The sequence below is a fragment of the Panthera tigris genome, chromosome B1 (genome assembly GCF_018350195.1).
Source record: "Panthera tigris isolate Pti1 chromosome B1, P.tigris_Pti1_mat1.1, whole genome shotgun sequence".
In the NCBI taxonomy this organism is placed as follows: Eukaryota; Metazoa; Chordata; class Mammalia; order Carnivora; family Felidae; genus Panthera; species Panthera tigris.
This window is the reverse complement of record NC_056663.1, coordinates 24,249,052-24,265,034: the sequence shown is the minus strand read 5'-3', so window position 1 is coordinate 24,265,034 and position 15,983 is coordinate 24,249,052. Positions and strand designations below refer to the sequence as shown.

The 15,983-nt window shown below is 34.1% G+C and overlaps 1 protein-coding gene across 2 annotated transcripts in view; it reads right to left on the bottom strand.

The window, feature by feature from the left end:
* Window positions 1-15,983, bottom strand: part of SGCZ (sarcoglycan zeta) — a 542,868-nt gene that overhangs the window by 193,207 nt on the left and 333,678 nt on the right. For both annotated transcript variants that reach the window (XM_042982634.1, XM_042982633.1), the window contains exon 3: window positions 12,531-12,632. In XM_042982634.1, coding sequence (XP_042838568.1) covers window positions 12,531-12,632 — 102 coding nt within the window. The remainder of the gene's footprint in view (window positions 1-12,530; window positions 12,633-15,983) is intronic.

Sequence of the window (15,983 nt, the reverse complement as noted above, 5' to 3'; positions counted from 1 at the left end):
TGTTGATAAATTTGTGATAAATATTACTTATTTTGTCACACAGGTGCTATTTAAAGCAGGTTCTGGTTTATAGGAGGTTGTTTTTACTTCAAAAGATTTCAATTGCTATGGAGACGGAACATTAACAAATAGAGATTATACTCTAAATTTTTCAATTATTTTATTAATGCAAATCAAAGGAAAATCAGAGAAGTGAGGAAGAAATATCTGAAAAAGCAAAATCGTGACTATAATAAATTATGAGTCTTTACAGTGATGAAGCATACAGTGAAGCATACTATGATAAAATATGGACAGAAAGGTAGTTATATATGGTATTTATAATTGGATTTTATTTTGATAGCTTTCCTCAGTATACAATGAGAACAGTGTAGGATGACACTAAAAATATTGGTCAAAACCAGTGTTTTTCAAGGTATAATGTTTGGAAAAACCACTGTTTTTCAAGGAGTAACAGAAGTCCAACAGATTCCTATCAGGCTGAGCCAGATCTCCATATCCATTTGCTTTATATTGCTTTTGTTTTGTGCAAGATTTCATTTGAAGAAACAATCTTCTATCTAAAATCATTTCTAAACCATCAATTGAGTAAATACACATACTGTAATTTGTAATAATTAAGAGTAATGGATTTTAGTATTAAAGTACAGAACACTTCTGGGGTGCATGGGTGGCTCAGCCAGTTGAAAGTCTTCTGACTTTTGATTTCAGCTCAAGTCATGGTCTCACGGTTTGTGAGACTGAGCCATGTGTGGGGCTCTGTACTGACAGCACGGAGCCTGCTTGGGATTCTCTCTCTCTTTCTCTCTCTCTCTCTCTCAAAAATAAATAAATAAACACTAAAAAAAGATGCTGAATATATATAAATATATTTAAAAATATATCTGTGGTTCAGTATAATGCCTTTTAATAAAATTTCTAACATTCTATGTCTTAGAATTATTAAACGAATGCCCAACGCGTTAAAATACAGCAATCCAAAATAATGGGTAAGAATGAAGATCTTTTTCAGTTAATAAAATCTGTTTATTATTTTTAAGAAATGAATTTTATTAATTTGAAATATAGTATACTAAGGAAAAGGAAGATAACATACACGGTTTAGAGTATCAGTGCCTTAAGGATAAATTTCAAATTTCTTTGCCTTCCAACCCTGAATGTGTAAAGCCTAAGCTGCATTCCAAATCAATGTTTCTCTGCTCCTTGATGTCTTTATCCTCCAAATATTTTTTGCTTACTCATCTCCCTAAAATATCTTTTAAAAATATATCCATTCAAACATTAAGCTAATATTTAAAACAGTTTTGGTATGTACAATTTAATATTTACAGGGGACAAACTATCTGACACTACCTATTGTATATATATTTTAAATGTATTTTGTGGAATGCTCCAATTTTATAGAACTGTACACTGAACTCATCTAAATGATAGAACACATCTGCCATATAACCTAAATCATCAGTAAAACTAGTTTTACTTTCTATCAGAAAAATGTTTGATGTGTCATTTCAAATATATCAATATTGTCTCATCATAACTAACCTATTTTTGATTAACTCTAAAGAGAGAGAGGTTTTTTGCCATGAGTTAATGTAATGCATACACTGCCCTTTCAACAGTTCTTACATAGCCACCGACACTTTCCAGTCTCTATATCTTTTACATTTATTTATCGGCTCTATCTATCTATCTATCAGCTATCAACTTTAAACTTGTACTTCATGTGCAATGTATCCTCAAACTCCTTCATTGTTGTTTAACCAGTCACTTATCCCCTACTTTAAATTTCTTACGTAATCAACGTTTTTAAAAATGTAAAAAAAAAAAAAAAAAAGATTGATGACAGTCTTTACCTTTTGCAAAATAAGAAAAAAAGTGGTAGATGGTAGAGAAGTGAGAAAAAGAGAAGTAGCAACTACAGCATCATTCTCAGGCAGATGAAATTTACAAAAGAGTGTACTGGAAACTTGAGAGTCTGGAAACAGATATCCATGTCTTGGTACCTCCTGCAAAGTCTTGGAACACCCTTAGTCTATGCCTGCCTGGGTTTGAGACCGTTGACTCTCTTATCAAACCGAGCTGTCCTATTTACTGTATTTTAAACAATGGTTTTTAAAAATTATTTTCTTGCTCATAAAAATTATGCAATTTGAAATTCAATTCCCAATCATTCTTTAAATCCCAGATGAAATTCTTTCATATGGAGGCATATGAGCTCGATCTATGGATACTTATCTAGTGTGCAAGACCCAAATTCAAGTGAAAAGAAAATAGTGTCCCTAAGATTTTTCCAAAACTCAGTTCCCAGGCCTGACTTCTAAGGACAAAGCACTGAAGAAAAAAGAAATACTCTGTAAACTAAGAAAAACAATATAATCAAGCAACAACCCATTCATAAGAAACATAAGGCAGATCATTTTGTCGCTCAAGTACAGACAGGATCATAATAAACCCATAAAGCTCTGAAAATTCAAAACTAGATCTTCTGTTCTCTTTAATTCTTTTTAGTGAATGCAAGCAAGACCTACTTTGTCTCTTTATAAGTTAATATGACTACTATTTCTTATGCTATCTATGGCAATTCTAGGATCTAATTCACCATATGTGTTTGTATTGGTTAAAAACTTGTGGAACAAATACAGAATATCAGGAGTAATATGGTTACCTATTCCATTTATCTAATGTGACAGAGCAACATCCTTTTGAGTGGTTTTAACGTATATTTTTGGAATACACAAACCATTCGTTCTCTCAATAAAATATTCACTGAGATGTGTGTATTTTTTGTATGCACATATACTAATAAAAAGTTTAAAATTTCCCTGGACATTTAATCTACCAGGCGCAGCTGGAGGAAGTGGTCAAAACACATGGTTGTTGCTTTCATGGTATTCACACCTTGTATATATTGTCCTTTGAAATTCAAATAAAGTGTTACATATTCCCCACTGCCGAATCCATTACATCTGAGACACTTGAGAGAAAAGAAAAAATACCTTGCCAAAAATTCATTGACCATACTATTTGAGTAGCTAATAGCCAGGACAGTGGTTTTCAAGTCACACACATGACATGGCCATTGAATCAATGTAGTGGGTTGCAACAAATATACATATTACATATTAATAATTTACATCACTATTTAATAATTATAATATATAACTCTATTAATTTTATTTAATTAATTAATTAAAATTATAATTAATATTAATGTATTAATTCAGTTGAAGTGAAAAGAGAATGGCCTTGCTAGAATATATTAATTAGGAAAAAAATCAGAGTGTATCTCATGCTACAATGTAAAATATCTTTCTTCCTGTGGCTCATATTCAAAGAAGTTTGTAAAACACTGAGCTAATGCATGCGTTGCTAATATATTCTCTGTAGTCTGCTCCCAGAACTTTGGACATTTTCAGAGAATCTCTCACTTCATCATGATTGCAATGATCCTGCATACCAACAGTGCACCCACACACTCAGGTAGATACACAAGTTTGGGGTAATGAAGTAATCTACTAGCTGGAGAATAATTTCCTTTAGCTCCATTATATGCAATGATACGGATGTGTGATTAAAATTCCATTCACGAGAGAGTGGCATTCGCTATAACAAGGGTCTGTTTTCTATCTCATGCAAGAAAAATTCTTAAAAGGCCTAAGTACCTGTTTAAAAACAAAATGCATAGCAAGGATTTTAGAAAAAAAAATCCTTTGTAGAAAGTATGGAATGTTTCAGAGAACAGTAATAATAATAATAATAGAATTCTGAAGAAATCTCCTTCACCTTCTTTCTGTCAAGACTTTGCTTGTTCCACTCCCTGATGTAGAGATTCCACAGCAGTTAAGGGCATGGGTTATAAGTATATGGCAGACCCGGATTTGATCTGTGCCCCCAACTTTTTGTGATACTCAGGTAAGTTATATAACTTCTTTGAGCTGCATGCTTTTTCTCATCTGTAAAATGAATGTAATAATGTCTCCTTCATTTGAACTGCTGTTAGAATCAGATAAGAATGCATACCAGGCCCTTCACATAGCAGTTAGCTTATGGAAGGGACTTAATAATTGGTAGCAGGAGCTATTCAAGATGAATAGCTTAATTATTTGTTCTCCTTCAGACAGGTAATTCCTAACACTGACTCATATTGTTATATCAGACTACTGTGAGGCATTAAAAGATGTGTAATACTTATTAGCACCTTAATTTTACTCTATGTTTAATATAACCCTGCTCCAGGTTCTCTGCAACAGATTGTAAAAAAGATAAAAATTTGATACAGTAATAACAGCAACCTTAGCTAACAGGTGTTTCTCTTTTGTTCTAGGTTTGCTATTTCATTATCTCACATATTTTCTTGGAAAGTAGTAAAGGTAGGGCTGTGTGTGTGTACGCGTGTGTGTGTGTGTGTTGGTGAAGAGAAACTACAGGTAACTTGTTTACATATTTGTTTGAAAAGGCAGCTGATTAAATATGAAGCGATGGGAGAATCTTTATTTCTCTGTAAGGCTTCTGCGGTGTTTTAGAGACCATACGAGTGAGAGGACAATCACCATCTTTAGAAAAAAAAAAAAAAAACAACAAAAACCACACAGTAAGTAGAACTCTTCTGGGTTTTCCCTATAGTTTTGTTTTGTTTTGTTGTTTTGCTTTTTAGTCCAAGGAATATTACCCCTGGACAGCTAATTTCACCTACATTTATATATTCAGCACTTTCACACTGTCTCCTGGTTTAATGAAGATTTCCTATCATGGTATTATTATTTTTTTTCTCATCCCTAAGCAAGGTCCACTCTCCACTATGCTCAAAGCATCCCCATACTTTCTTCTATGCGTCCAAACTAGCACTCCACACACATAAATAGAAACATGGGTTTCCTGGAGAATATGTTAAAAGGATTAATTTGGAGAGTCTGATGAATTGTTAAAAGCAGTGAATCAAGATAGGAAGATTGGGATTCTAGTCAGAGTATTAAGACTTAAGTTGCAAAATTTAAGGCAGCTGGATTGCCATTTGCAAATAAAGACAGTAGCCCCTCGTGGATAGCAGTATGAATTAAGTAAGGTAATATGAGCAAAAACACTTTGTAAAGTGCAAATTTAATGTTCAGGATTGTTTATTAAAAAAATTGCTATCTCATGAACAAAAAAAGATTATCCCAGGAATAAAATACTTTGATATTTGGATACCTTTTCATGAAATTCAATCAATACATTAAATTTAAAAATAAAACTCCTATTAATAGATATATTCAAATGTGCTAAAAACTATTTCTGACTAGAGTATAATCAAACTAATAATGGAAGGATAAATTTTCAATCTTCATGTTACTTGGCCTATCAGAAACAATTCTCTATCAACCTGGAAACACTTTCTTCTTTCTGCTTCTAGGATACCACACTCTTTTGGTTTTCCTCCCACCTCAATCTAGTTTCCTTCTTAATTCGTGTTTGATTCTTACACTTCTTCCAAACTATTCAAATTTGGATACTCAAGGATTCATTCAATAAACTTCCTCATGTTTTCTATTTTACACCCACTTACTTGATATTCTTGTCTAATCTCATGTATTGAGATCAGATAAATATATAGATAGACAGACAGACAGACAATGTCTCTAATTTATATCTCTAGCCTGCACCTCTAACATGAAATCTAGACTCATGGATCTACCTGTTTAACCTGAAATCCATGTCCTTCTAATAGGCAAATTAACAGTTTCAAAAATGTGCTCACAATCTTCCCTGATTCCCTACTTTCCCCCAATTGGTTAATAGCAACTACTCAGAACAAAAAAAAAAAAAAAAAAAAACTAATATCATATTAGATCATCTCTTATTCTCACATCCTATTTATAGTGTTCCAGCAAATCCTTAAACTCTACTTTCAAAATACAGTCTTTGATGATAATACATATCACATAGTAAGGACTGAATGAGCTACAAAGTGCAAAGCATTTAATATAATGTTTGAATTTCATCAAAAATAACAATATTCCTTGGGTTGGATACTACTATTAGTTTAATAATAAAAATATTAGGGTCTACTATGAACTTTATATTACCTATGATAAAAATAAGGCACAGAGAAGTCAAATAAGGTAATTTAGTCACAACTGCTAATCAACAGAGCCAGAATTTGAAACCAGGAATTTGATTCTAGAACGGTAGTATAAGCTGAATGTTAGCTGTTATTATTAAAAATCATTGTCTAAATGACCAGAAGAATGATTTTAAATATAATAGAAATAATAAGATTTCAAGAAAATGGCCAGAATATATCCATACCAAAAGAACAGCTTTTTTACATACACACAGATGCCAATGAGAAAAGCAACTGGAGAAGGCACTCCTGTGTGCAATAAGAACCATAATATGATTGACAACAAATCTGTAATGCTAATATAAAAAGGAATATTAAGAAATGTTCCTAAGCACTACAAGGTACGTTTTTGAAAAAAAAAAATCAAAAGAGAAGCCATGTTCCTAGATAGGATAACTCAAAACTATAAAGATGTCAATTTCCCACAAATTAAATTAACCATAATTAAGTTCTCAACAGGAATTTTTATGAAACTTGACAGCTGATTATTAAGTTCATTTGGAACAGAAAATGCACAATAGGCAAAAACTTTTGAAAAAGAGCAATAAAAAAGAACTGCTCTCACAGTTATAAAAAAAATGTTTCTTAAAGTTTGATTTTAGTCAAGTATGTCAATAGAACAGAACTGACAGACCAGAAATAAATCTATGTTTAAGAATGTAGTGTATAAGAAAAGTCATATTTTCAGATCAGCGATGGAAAATAGACTACATTCTAGTATTAGGGGCTATGGCCATGGTTAGGGGGAGAGAAAGAAGGGTAGGAAGGAGGGAGGGAAGGAAAGATCTTACCTAATACTATACATCAAAATACAAAAGTTTTCAAAAACTTCTCTCCTTCACTAGTTAAGAAGTTAAACTACAGTTATTTTTTTTAATCATTTTTTTTTCTTGGAAAAGCCAACAATTTATTGATGTAAGCATATGCCATAAACTTGAAAAAGTGGAAGCCAGGAGAATAAAAAGATTATTTCATAGCAGCTTGTAACAGCTATCCCTCTCCAACTTTCGTCTATATCCCCAGAAGAAAACAAGGAGTGTTAATATATTTCAGAGAAGTCTAACCTAAATAAACCGGTGTGGATAGAAGAAAAGAGGGTGGCAATGTAGATTGTACTAAAAAAGTCTACCAAGAATTTATATACCACTGGAAGAATTCTGCAGAGGCAGAAAGGACCACTAAGACCCATGGAATTAAAATAGTCCACATATGGTTGGCCTGTGATTTAGTAGAACCTCAGGCAGGGAAAGGAGTCCCCAACTATCTTCCCTTTCCCACCGACTATCTCACTGGGGAAACAAAGTAACTAGACTGTGATTCCTTGTTTCAAATTGTGACTCGTTGGAGATCACTCAAACTAGGTCAGGCAAGTGCTTTAAGTTTTAGAATTATAAATTTTTAATTTTAGTAAAACCATAGCTCAAAGACAATAAAAATAACCTAATATGATTTACAAGGAGACTATGCATCTATGGAAAAGTCTGAGAATCAGAACAACCTCCTCCCTTATACATAAAAGAAAAGAATTAGAGAGAGCAAGGGCAAAATTCATATGGAGGAAAATCAACCAATGACATGGAAGAAAAACTGTAGATGATGACAAGTTACTTGCATGCAGAGGAAAAATAAAGAGTTTAAAAGTAATTCGAGAAACGATGATAGCTGTGGACGACAAAGATGATCCAACATAAGAACGGTTGCTTTCTCTGCAGTGAAGACCTGAACAAATAAAAATGAAAGATACTGAGTGATATGATAGACAACATTTCCCTCAAATAAAATGGCAAAAATGTATTGGCAGAATGTATTCAGGCAGAACATTCATGTCATCAGCAGGAGAAACATCCATACTAGGCTGCTTTCAGACTTTTTCTGGCAATACTCAGTGGTGGAATTTAACAGAGCAATTAGTTAACAGGAGAAGAAGGGATGAACCATTAATAATATTCCCAGAAGAGATAAAGACAATAGTCAGGCACCTTCAGCATGAAATATTTCAAAGATTAACAAACAAAACTCATTAGCAATGAAATATAAGTAAGGAGGGAATGATTAGAATAATGAACTCAGTCATGAAGACGCCGTAACAAAAGGAGTTGGTGGTTAATACTGCAGCCATCTATCTGTAGAATTAAGACCAATGTGCCAACACAATTAAAGTTGCAGAACAGAATGTAAATATTATGAACTGTGACAAAGTTAAAATAATATAATTATCAAAAAAAAAATGAAAATGAAGAGGGGTAAGGACAAATTGGAGAGGAGCTAATCACCTCAGATTGCACGGCAGGGAGTTAATGAACACTGTCTGAGATTAAAACATGGAGCTAATGCATCCAGCTTCTTAATGATATTCATAGTCTTTTATTCTTAACCATAAAGACAATTTTTTTAAAGATACTCTTGTGAAGAAATATTTAAGCTTAGCAATTCTTTCCCATTTATTTCATATTTTTCTTCTATTAAATCATGTATATATTAATTATAAATAGCATGTTCATGCCTCTATACTTACCCTTTTATTGGTGCAGATGTGTATTTATATAATTTGGTAATGCTTATCATATGTTAATAGTTTTTTTTTTTTCTGAGTGTAAAGATTTCGGAATGATATGTGTTTTTAACTTGAAGATGTTATAGTAAAATAATAAACACTCAAACACTTACATGTAAAATGATAATGATAAAAATGATAATAATAAAATGGTTACAGAAGTCTGAAGATTTCTATTTGTATGAATTTGTTTGTAGAGAGGAGGTTTACCAAGGTACCTGAAAGATACAGGGTCAGGAGATCACCATGTTGTGTAAACAGGAAAGAGATTTTCTGTATTTGCCTGGCCCCATTGCTTTCTGTCTGAACTCTATAAAGAATAATTGAACACACAAGACCAAAAACTGCACCAAGAACTGAGCATCAAGGTTTTGAAGCCAAGTGAAAAGACTGTACATGAAGGGGAGAGCATAGCCTACTCCCAGCCCGTCTAAAACAGAGGTCCCAAGGGCTCAAATTTTAACTTTGCTTTGCTGTAGAATTACTGGAATTGGAATTATCTGGTAGCAGTTTCCCCAGCACAATTATCAGTCCATCATGAAGGATGCTGGGATAGGGGTCAATGGTAAGGTACCGCTTAATTAAGGATCCTTGAACAGGAAAAAAAAATTTAACAAGATAACTGTTCAGTGACTATTAGATGAGGCACGGTAACACAAAAAGTTCTAGAGAATTGAATGATGCAAAATTTGGGGGCAATCATTCCTGAAGTGCAAGTAATTTAATCACCTTAGTTCTCTGGACTTATAAAACCTTGGGAAATATGCTCTACTTACATTTTTTTGAAAGAACCTGGTGATTATTTGCCCTAATTTCCTGATAGTTAAAAGATTCTGACCTAATGTTAAATCACGTGCATTGAAGTTTGACTCAAAATCTTACTATCATCGTTATCATTTATGGTAAGGTAACCTCAAAACCCATATCCTTTGTACTTTGCCTATCTGAAAAACTACATATGTAACTTCACAAATGTTAGGTAAGTACTTACTCCCTGAAAATAATGATGCTAATTCTGAAATATGCAGTGAATTCTAAGATATCTCAAACACAGAATGTAATGTGTTTTTCTGTGTACTGATAATGATGAACCACTCAAAAAAGGCTGATTTTTTAAAAGCATGAAGAAGAGAGTAAACTGTGATTTATAACAGTAAACTTCAAATATCTATCTATACTGGTGGGAGAAGGAGACAAATTAACTTGGAGTAGAAACAGCCTATGGTTTACTATTTTAGGAGACTAGACGTGTGTGTCTGTGGGCAACTGGGTTTTTTTGACTGATAGAAATCTGTGTAATAGTATGGGATTACCTACATGCCTAGGAAGTTACTTTAAATAAGAAAATTCTTTATTTCAGAGTGGCATACTAGTCAAATATAAAGAAAGGGACCCACTGCCATTAATGCAGGAAAACACACACACAAACAGGTGCAAATCAAAATTGCAGGGAAAAAATTCATACAAATTAAAATTGATACATATAATAGAGTATAGTGTATAGTATTTTTCTCATATCAATTGAATCCTTATAAGTACTTTTTGAATTTAATAGATTTCCTTAACTTAGACCTACAGGGACTTTGATATATTATCAGAAAAACATTCAAATACACAAAAGTGTGTGCAAATCCTGAAATGTATAATAGGGTTTATAAAGATCTCATTCTTACTAGTATTACTGGAATTTGTGCATTCTTTCTTAACCGAAGAAGTATTTTGATACATTGCTATGAAACTCACTGTATTAATGAGAAAACTCAGGCTCAGAGAAACTGGCTGGCTTTTTAAAACAGTAAGTGGCCTTTATGGCAGAGAACAAAGCACTGCCTATATTCATGGGCAAGAGAATCCTAACGTGGGAACTGCTGATGAAAGATATATATTTTCTCTTCATTTTAAATATTTATTTTTATGGTGCACGTGTAGAGAAATGTTCAAAGAGGAAATGAGTCTCTATTTTTTCTGCCAACACCAGGCCTCCTGTCTGTTGACGGCCCAAGCTCCTACCTGTGTGTGCTGTGCTGGCTTTTGCCTTCACTGGAAGATGGAGAAGAGGGGGGACAGGAGGACAAACAACATGTCTGGGATGTGAAAGGGGGCACAGAGGTTTCAATCAGCACAGTAAGATTTGGAAAGGCTTATGAACTTGAGGTTGCAAAATTCCCCAGGGATAAAGGTCAGGAAGCCTGATTGCCACCACCTCCCATTTCGAAGCTATCACATCAGTGGACCCTTTCTTATTTGGTCCACTGAGGGAGTAAACACAGATCCAGTTTCCCAGGAGAATCTTGGTGCACAGGTGTTGTTATACTCTCAAAAATGTTTCAACTGGGAAGATAAATACTATGACCTGCCTGTTAGCAAAGGGCTTACCGATCCTTCTGTTAAGTTGGATTCCCGGGCAGCCACTCTGAATTGATCTAAATGGCTTCAAGGATCAATCTTTGCTGTCCCTGGACTTATCAATGGGATCATTTTCAAAGAAGTTCCTGCCTATGATTATTCTCACTTTTCTGTGTTCAGTAATTTCTTGGTTTCCATGGATAAGTTTTCATTTCTTCAAATACTAAGTTGTTGAATAGTACCAAACACAAGAAAAAAAACAGTAAATAACTGTGAGTGGCGGTGACTTCCAGTAGGAGGGAAGGTGCTAACTTAGGTATGCCCACTATTTTTTTCAGCGTTCATAAAAAAAAAAAAAAAAAATAAGAAAACAAAGACACAACTTGTATCTTTTAAATTTAAGCAGTTTTTATAGTAAGGTCAGGTGTTCATACATGTGTCTATGGTATTATTCACCTGCCCCAAATCCAGCAGGTAAGGTGATCTCAGTGATAAATTTCTAGTACTGAGAATAGCAGTCAATACGGTGCATGTGTGAAGCTCTCAAGGTTTGTATATAATAACAAAATAAACTTAAAGTTAATATAATTCACCTAATTGGAAGTTTTATGAAAAATAATCCTCTGTTCTGTTTTCACTATGAGATTTAAAGGAAAAAAAACAACTTTGAAGGAAATGAGTAAATTATGGCTTACTATGCAACCCCTTTGCTATTATATTACATTGGTAATATTTAAAGATGATTCTAGTCTAAAATAGACTTTCATATTTATGAAGTAAGGTTAATAATCTTTCCACATTTTATATAATAACAAGCTTTCCGTTTTTTCCTGTCTTACTGGATTTTCACACTTACACACATATGCCTAATAGTTTCTAGTTATATTTTTTGGTATCCAATAATACTTTCTGAAAAGTAACACACAAAAGCCAAAATGTATAACGGCTAAACTATAATCTTGATTTTTAGCATGCTGGTAAGTGATAAAATACTCATAAGGCACACATACACACACCCACACATTTGAAAGGATAAATATTCGTGCTTGTTTTAAATACTGTTCATCCAGAAATAACTTTAATTTCTATAGTAAGACTTTTCCTCATCTTTTCTTTTTAGAAAATGCACGTTCATTTGAGCTGAAAAGATCTATAATATATTGAAATAAAGTCATTTATTCAAGTCAATGTTTCCTGCAAAAATTACCCATGATGTATCAAGTGCCCCTTTTGAAATTACCATGATGTTGTATTTTTAACTTCTAGTGAAAATAGAGGCAAATTTATAGACTAACAAAAGCAACACTGCAGTTTAATTCAGAAATGGTTCTCTAATTTGTCTGTTTCAAACTAACCTTCTCCACTGGTTTTTCAATTGTTTCCTTGTTTTCATTTCTTCAAAAAAATCTTTAACTTCAGGACACTAAATACATACTGAAGAGATAAGGGGATTCTGGCCTCCTATTTCAAGCTAAAACATAACCTCTAAATTATCTTTTACATTAAGCCAAAGCCAATGTCACATACCTTTCGGGAATGAATTTCTTTCACATACAATGGAAGTAGAAACTCAGATATACCTTCAAGTCGGATTCCCTTCTTGGTGACTCTCAGATTTCCCATACCATCCTACAAGCAACGAAATATAGTTCACTTTTAGGTTCATTAGAGAATGAATAACTGGCCATAATTTTCTTAGGGCTAAATTGAGAAAACAGTAAGCTCAAATCAGTGATGATTTAAGGAAAATGAGAGACTGAATCTACTTAATGAATGATTGCAGCAGTCTGCATGCATATAGAGGGCTCTGTGTAAAATGAAAAGACCTCGTATCTTTTCATAGCTCTATCAGAGACTAGGATTTATCTATGAATAAACCCTTTACTTTCTTCATGCATTAGCCAGTTTAACTCTTTTTGGGGGTATAAAGATACTTGCCACCTGATTATTGGAAACAAATTTTGTTTGCAGAGAGTTCTAATAATATTTTTACATTACAGTTATATACATATTTCTACAATATTCAAATAGTCACATTTGTGGAATGATTTCAACAAGTACTTAATAATTGGCTAGTATAAGTAAGCATGATATTTCTGTATTCAAATTAAGTTTATATCCTCTCCTTTAGAAAACAACACTCTATAAGGAGGATAAAACAAGTATATAAATAACACCTATGAGAAAGAATAACATGAATTTAAAAAGTAAGAACACAGTACCATGAGAATTAAGGAAAGATTTCAAATTTGATAAGAGAATAGACAATTTCTCATGGAAGAGATGAACTATGAGAAGGACCTTAAGAATATGGAGTTCCGACAGGTGATGTCCGTAGAGGGAGAAACAGAATGAACATCCTGTAATATTAAGAAACAGCATGACATCCAATCTGGCTCATGTATGTACTTTATAATACTGTAAGAGAATACTGTAAGAGAAAACAACTGGAGTTATGTTTTGAAGCCAGAGAAAGGAAAGCCATGAATGCGAAGGTAAGAAGTCTGTACTTAGGTCAAACTCCGGAAGAAAAAACATAAAAGTTCTTGAACAGCTCAAGGGCTTGGAATTATCAGAGTTAAGCTTTAAGATTAATCTGGTAGAGGCACTATGTGGGGCTAACTGGCAGAGAATCAGTAATAGGGGACAACTCGGTAATAAGTATAAGGAATATGGTGGAAGAAAAGCCTATGAGACTGGGTGACTAATTTTATCTGAAAATACTGAAAACAGGGACATTTGTGACTAATCCCAGGTTTCATGACTATGACTAAATAAGGAAATGTGGTGATTTTTAAAAGTGGGATAACAAATTTTGTAGGCTCAATGACAAACATCATTGTAGCTTTGGACTTTCTAACTTTGAGGTATCATCGAAAATTCAGATATTTATCCATCAACTAGCACATCTGTAAAAAGTGGGTTGCAGAGTGACAATCGCTTAAGGCATGTCTGAATCTACTATGATGGATGAGCAAGTGTTCTCTGGGGAAGGTATCTATAAAACCAAGGAGAAACTCTTAGATAATGACTAGGTCTATGGGTGGGAAAGGACTATTTCATACATGAAATAAGGGTATGATCAGTATAAGAAGAAAGCCAAGAAATTCTCATGGCCCCAGTCTCTGCCACCTGCCCCTACGTCCCACCACCAAAGAAAGCCAATGATGTAGTATAGCAAGGAACAGAATTTTGAGTAAGAATTAAAGCCCTTTTTTAAAGTCTCACAAGGAAAATGACTACTGAGAAAGAGAGAGAGATTTTGAGGTGGTCGAGTCTAAATCCTCTAATGGAAGGACAGAGTCGTCAATTCTGGTTGAAATAAACTTGGGATGGGATGAAGGACTTCATTTATTGAGACTCAAACCTAAAACTGACCCTGGAAATGTCTAATAGGGAATTGACTAATTTTTTTTTTTTTAAAGAGAATTTCAAGTTTCACTGAACACTTATTCAGATGAGAAAGTTGATCTACTTTTGTTGGGATGGCACAACCCAGGTTCTCCGAGACAGTGCTGGTTTATCCCACTTTTATAGTGTCCTCTTTCACTTTCAAAAGTGAAAAGTGTTTCTGATTTAGACATCAACTACATGGTCACCTGTTTACTGGCTCTAATTAGTATCATTTTGCAACATCACAGCTATCGACGAACAGAAACTGGCAAAATTAACAGGGAAAGAGACTCAAAAAGGAGGATTTGCTAACAGGAATGGCAAAAGTCCTAGGTATGGGGTTTGCCAAAGTACCACAAAATGATGCCCCTCCAATGCCTGACCATCATTTTTCTCATTGGGTGGAGACAAGTAAAGTCAGTACAGCAATGTTGGACAGTAAAAAGAGCACAGGGTCAAGGAATGACAGCTGATGACCCATTAATGATTAAATTCAGCAGGAGTTAAGAAATATGAGAAATGTTAAGACAGGTTTATCATCAGAAAATGGAACCTTGAATTTTGAGATCTTGAAGTTGACAAAAATTTCAGACAGCATGAAACCTAAAGAACATCTGAGCGGGGGTAGCAGAAGCAGAGTGGAGATCGAACTTTCTGTAATTCAGAAAGAACATTCAAAATGACACGCGTGGCTTTAAAATATTATTTTGTCCCTGAGTGATTTTCTTGACTAAATCTCACACAGTGACTGTCCACATATATTCTCAAATGTGTGCCGGAAGGAAGTGTTCTAAATGTTCCCCATGAAGTTGCTATGGAAACATCTAGTGCAACTTTTAGTCAAACTCAGAACAATAGAAATAAATTCTATCATAAACATAACTCACAATTCACACTAATCTTAAAAAAATGTTTTCATAAGATAACCATCTTAAATAAAGTAACTGGACATCCAGTTAACCAGGATATTATGGGTGCCATATGCATCTTTAATTGTGGAAAGCTTTGAATCTTCAGCTCAATGTTTTCTTCTTATATTTTCTATATGATACGTAACTTGAGGCATATAAATATATCTCACTTAAATTAGATGAAATAGATACCCCCGTATAAATGTAGGATTCTTATGGTAGAACTGTGTTTTGAATCTAACCTCACTCAAGCATGTCCATTTGTCCCTCCTTTTATTTCTCCTGTTTTGTATTTAAAAAAATGAATATTCAAGTTCTTCCATATTATCTACATGTAGTTATAAAATCTATAAGAATTCATAACATATATACAGTATGTAATCACCCTGGTCCTCACAGGCATGTGCCAAGTCCATTAATAATTTATAAGATGGGGAATCCTGGGAAGATGGCGGCGTAGGAGGACTCTGGGCTCACGGCGCGTCCTGCTGACAACTTAGATTCCACCTACATCTGCCTAAATAACCCAGAAAACCGCCAGAAGACTAGCAGAACAGAGTCTCTGGAGCCAAGTGTAGACGAGAGGCCCACGGAAGAGGGTACGAAGGGCGGCGAGGCGGTGCGCGCTCCACGGACTGGCGGGAGGGAGCCGGGACAGAGGGGTGGCCCGGTGGCC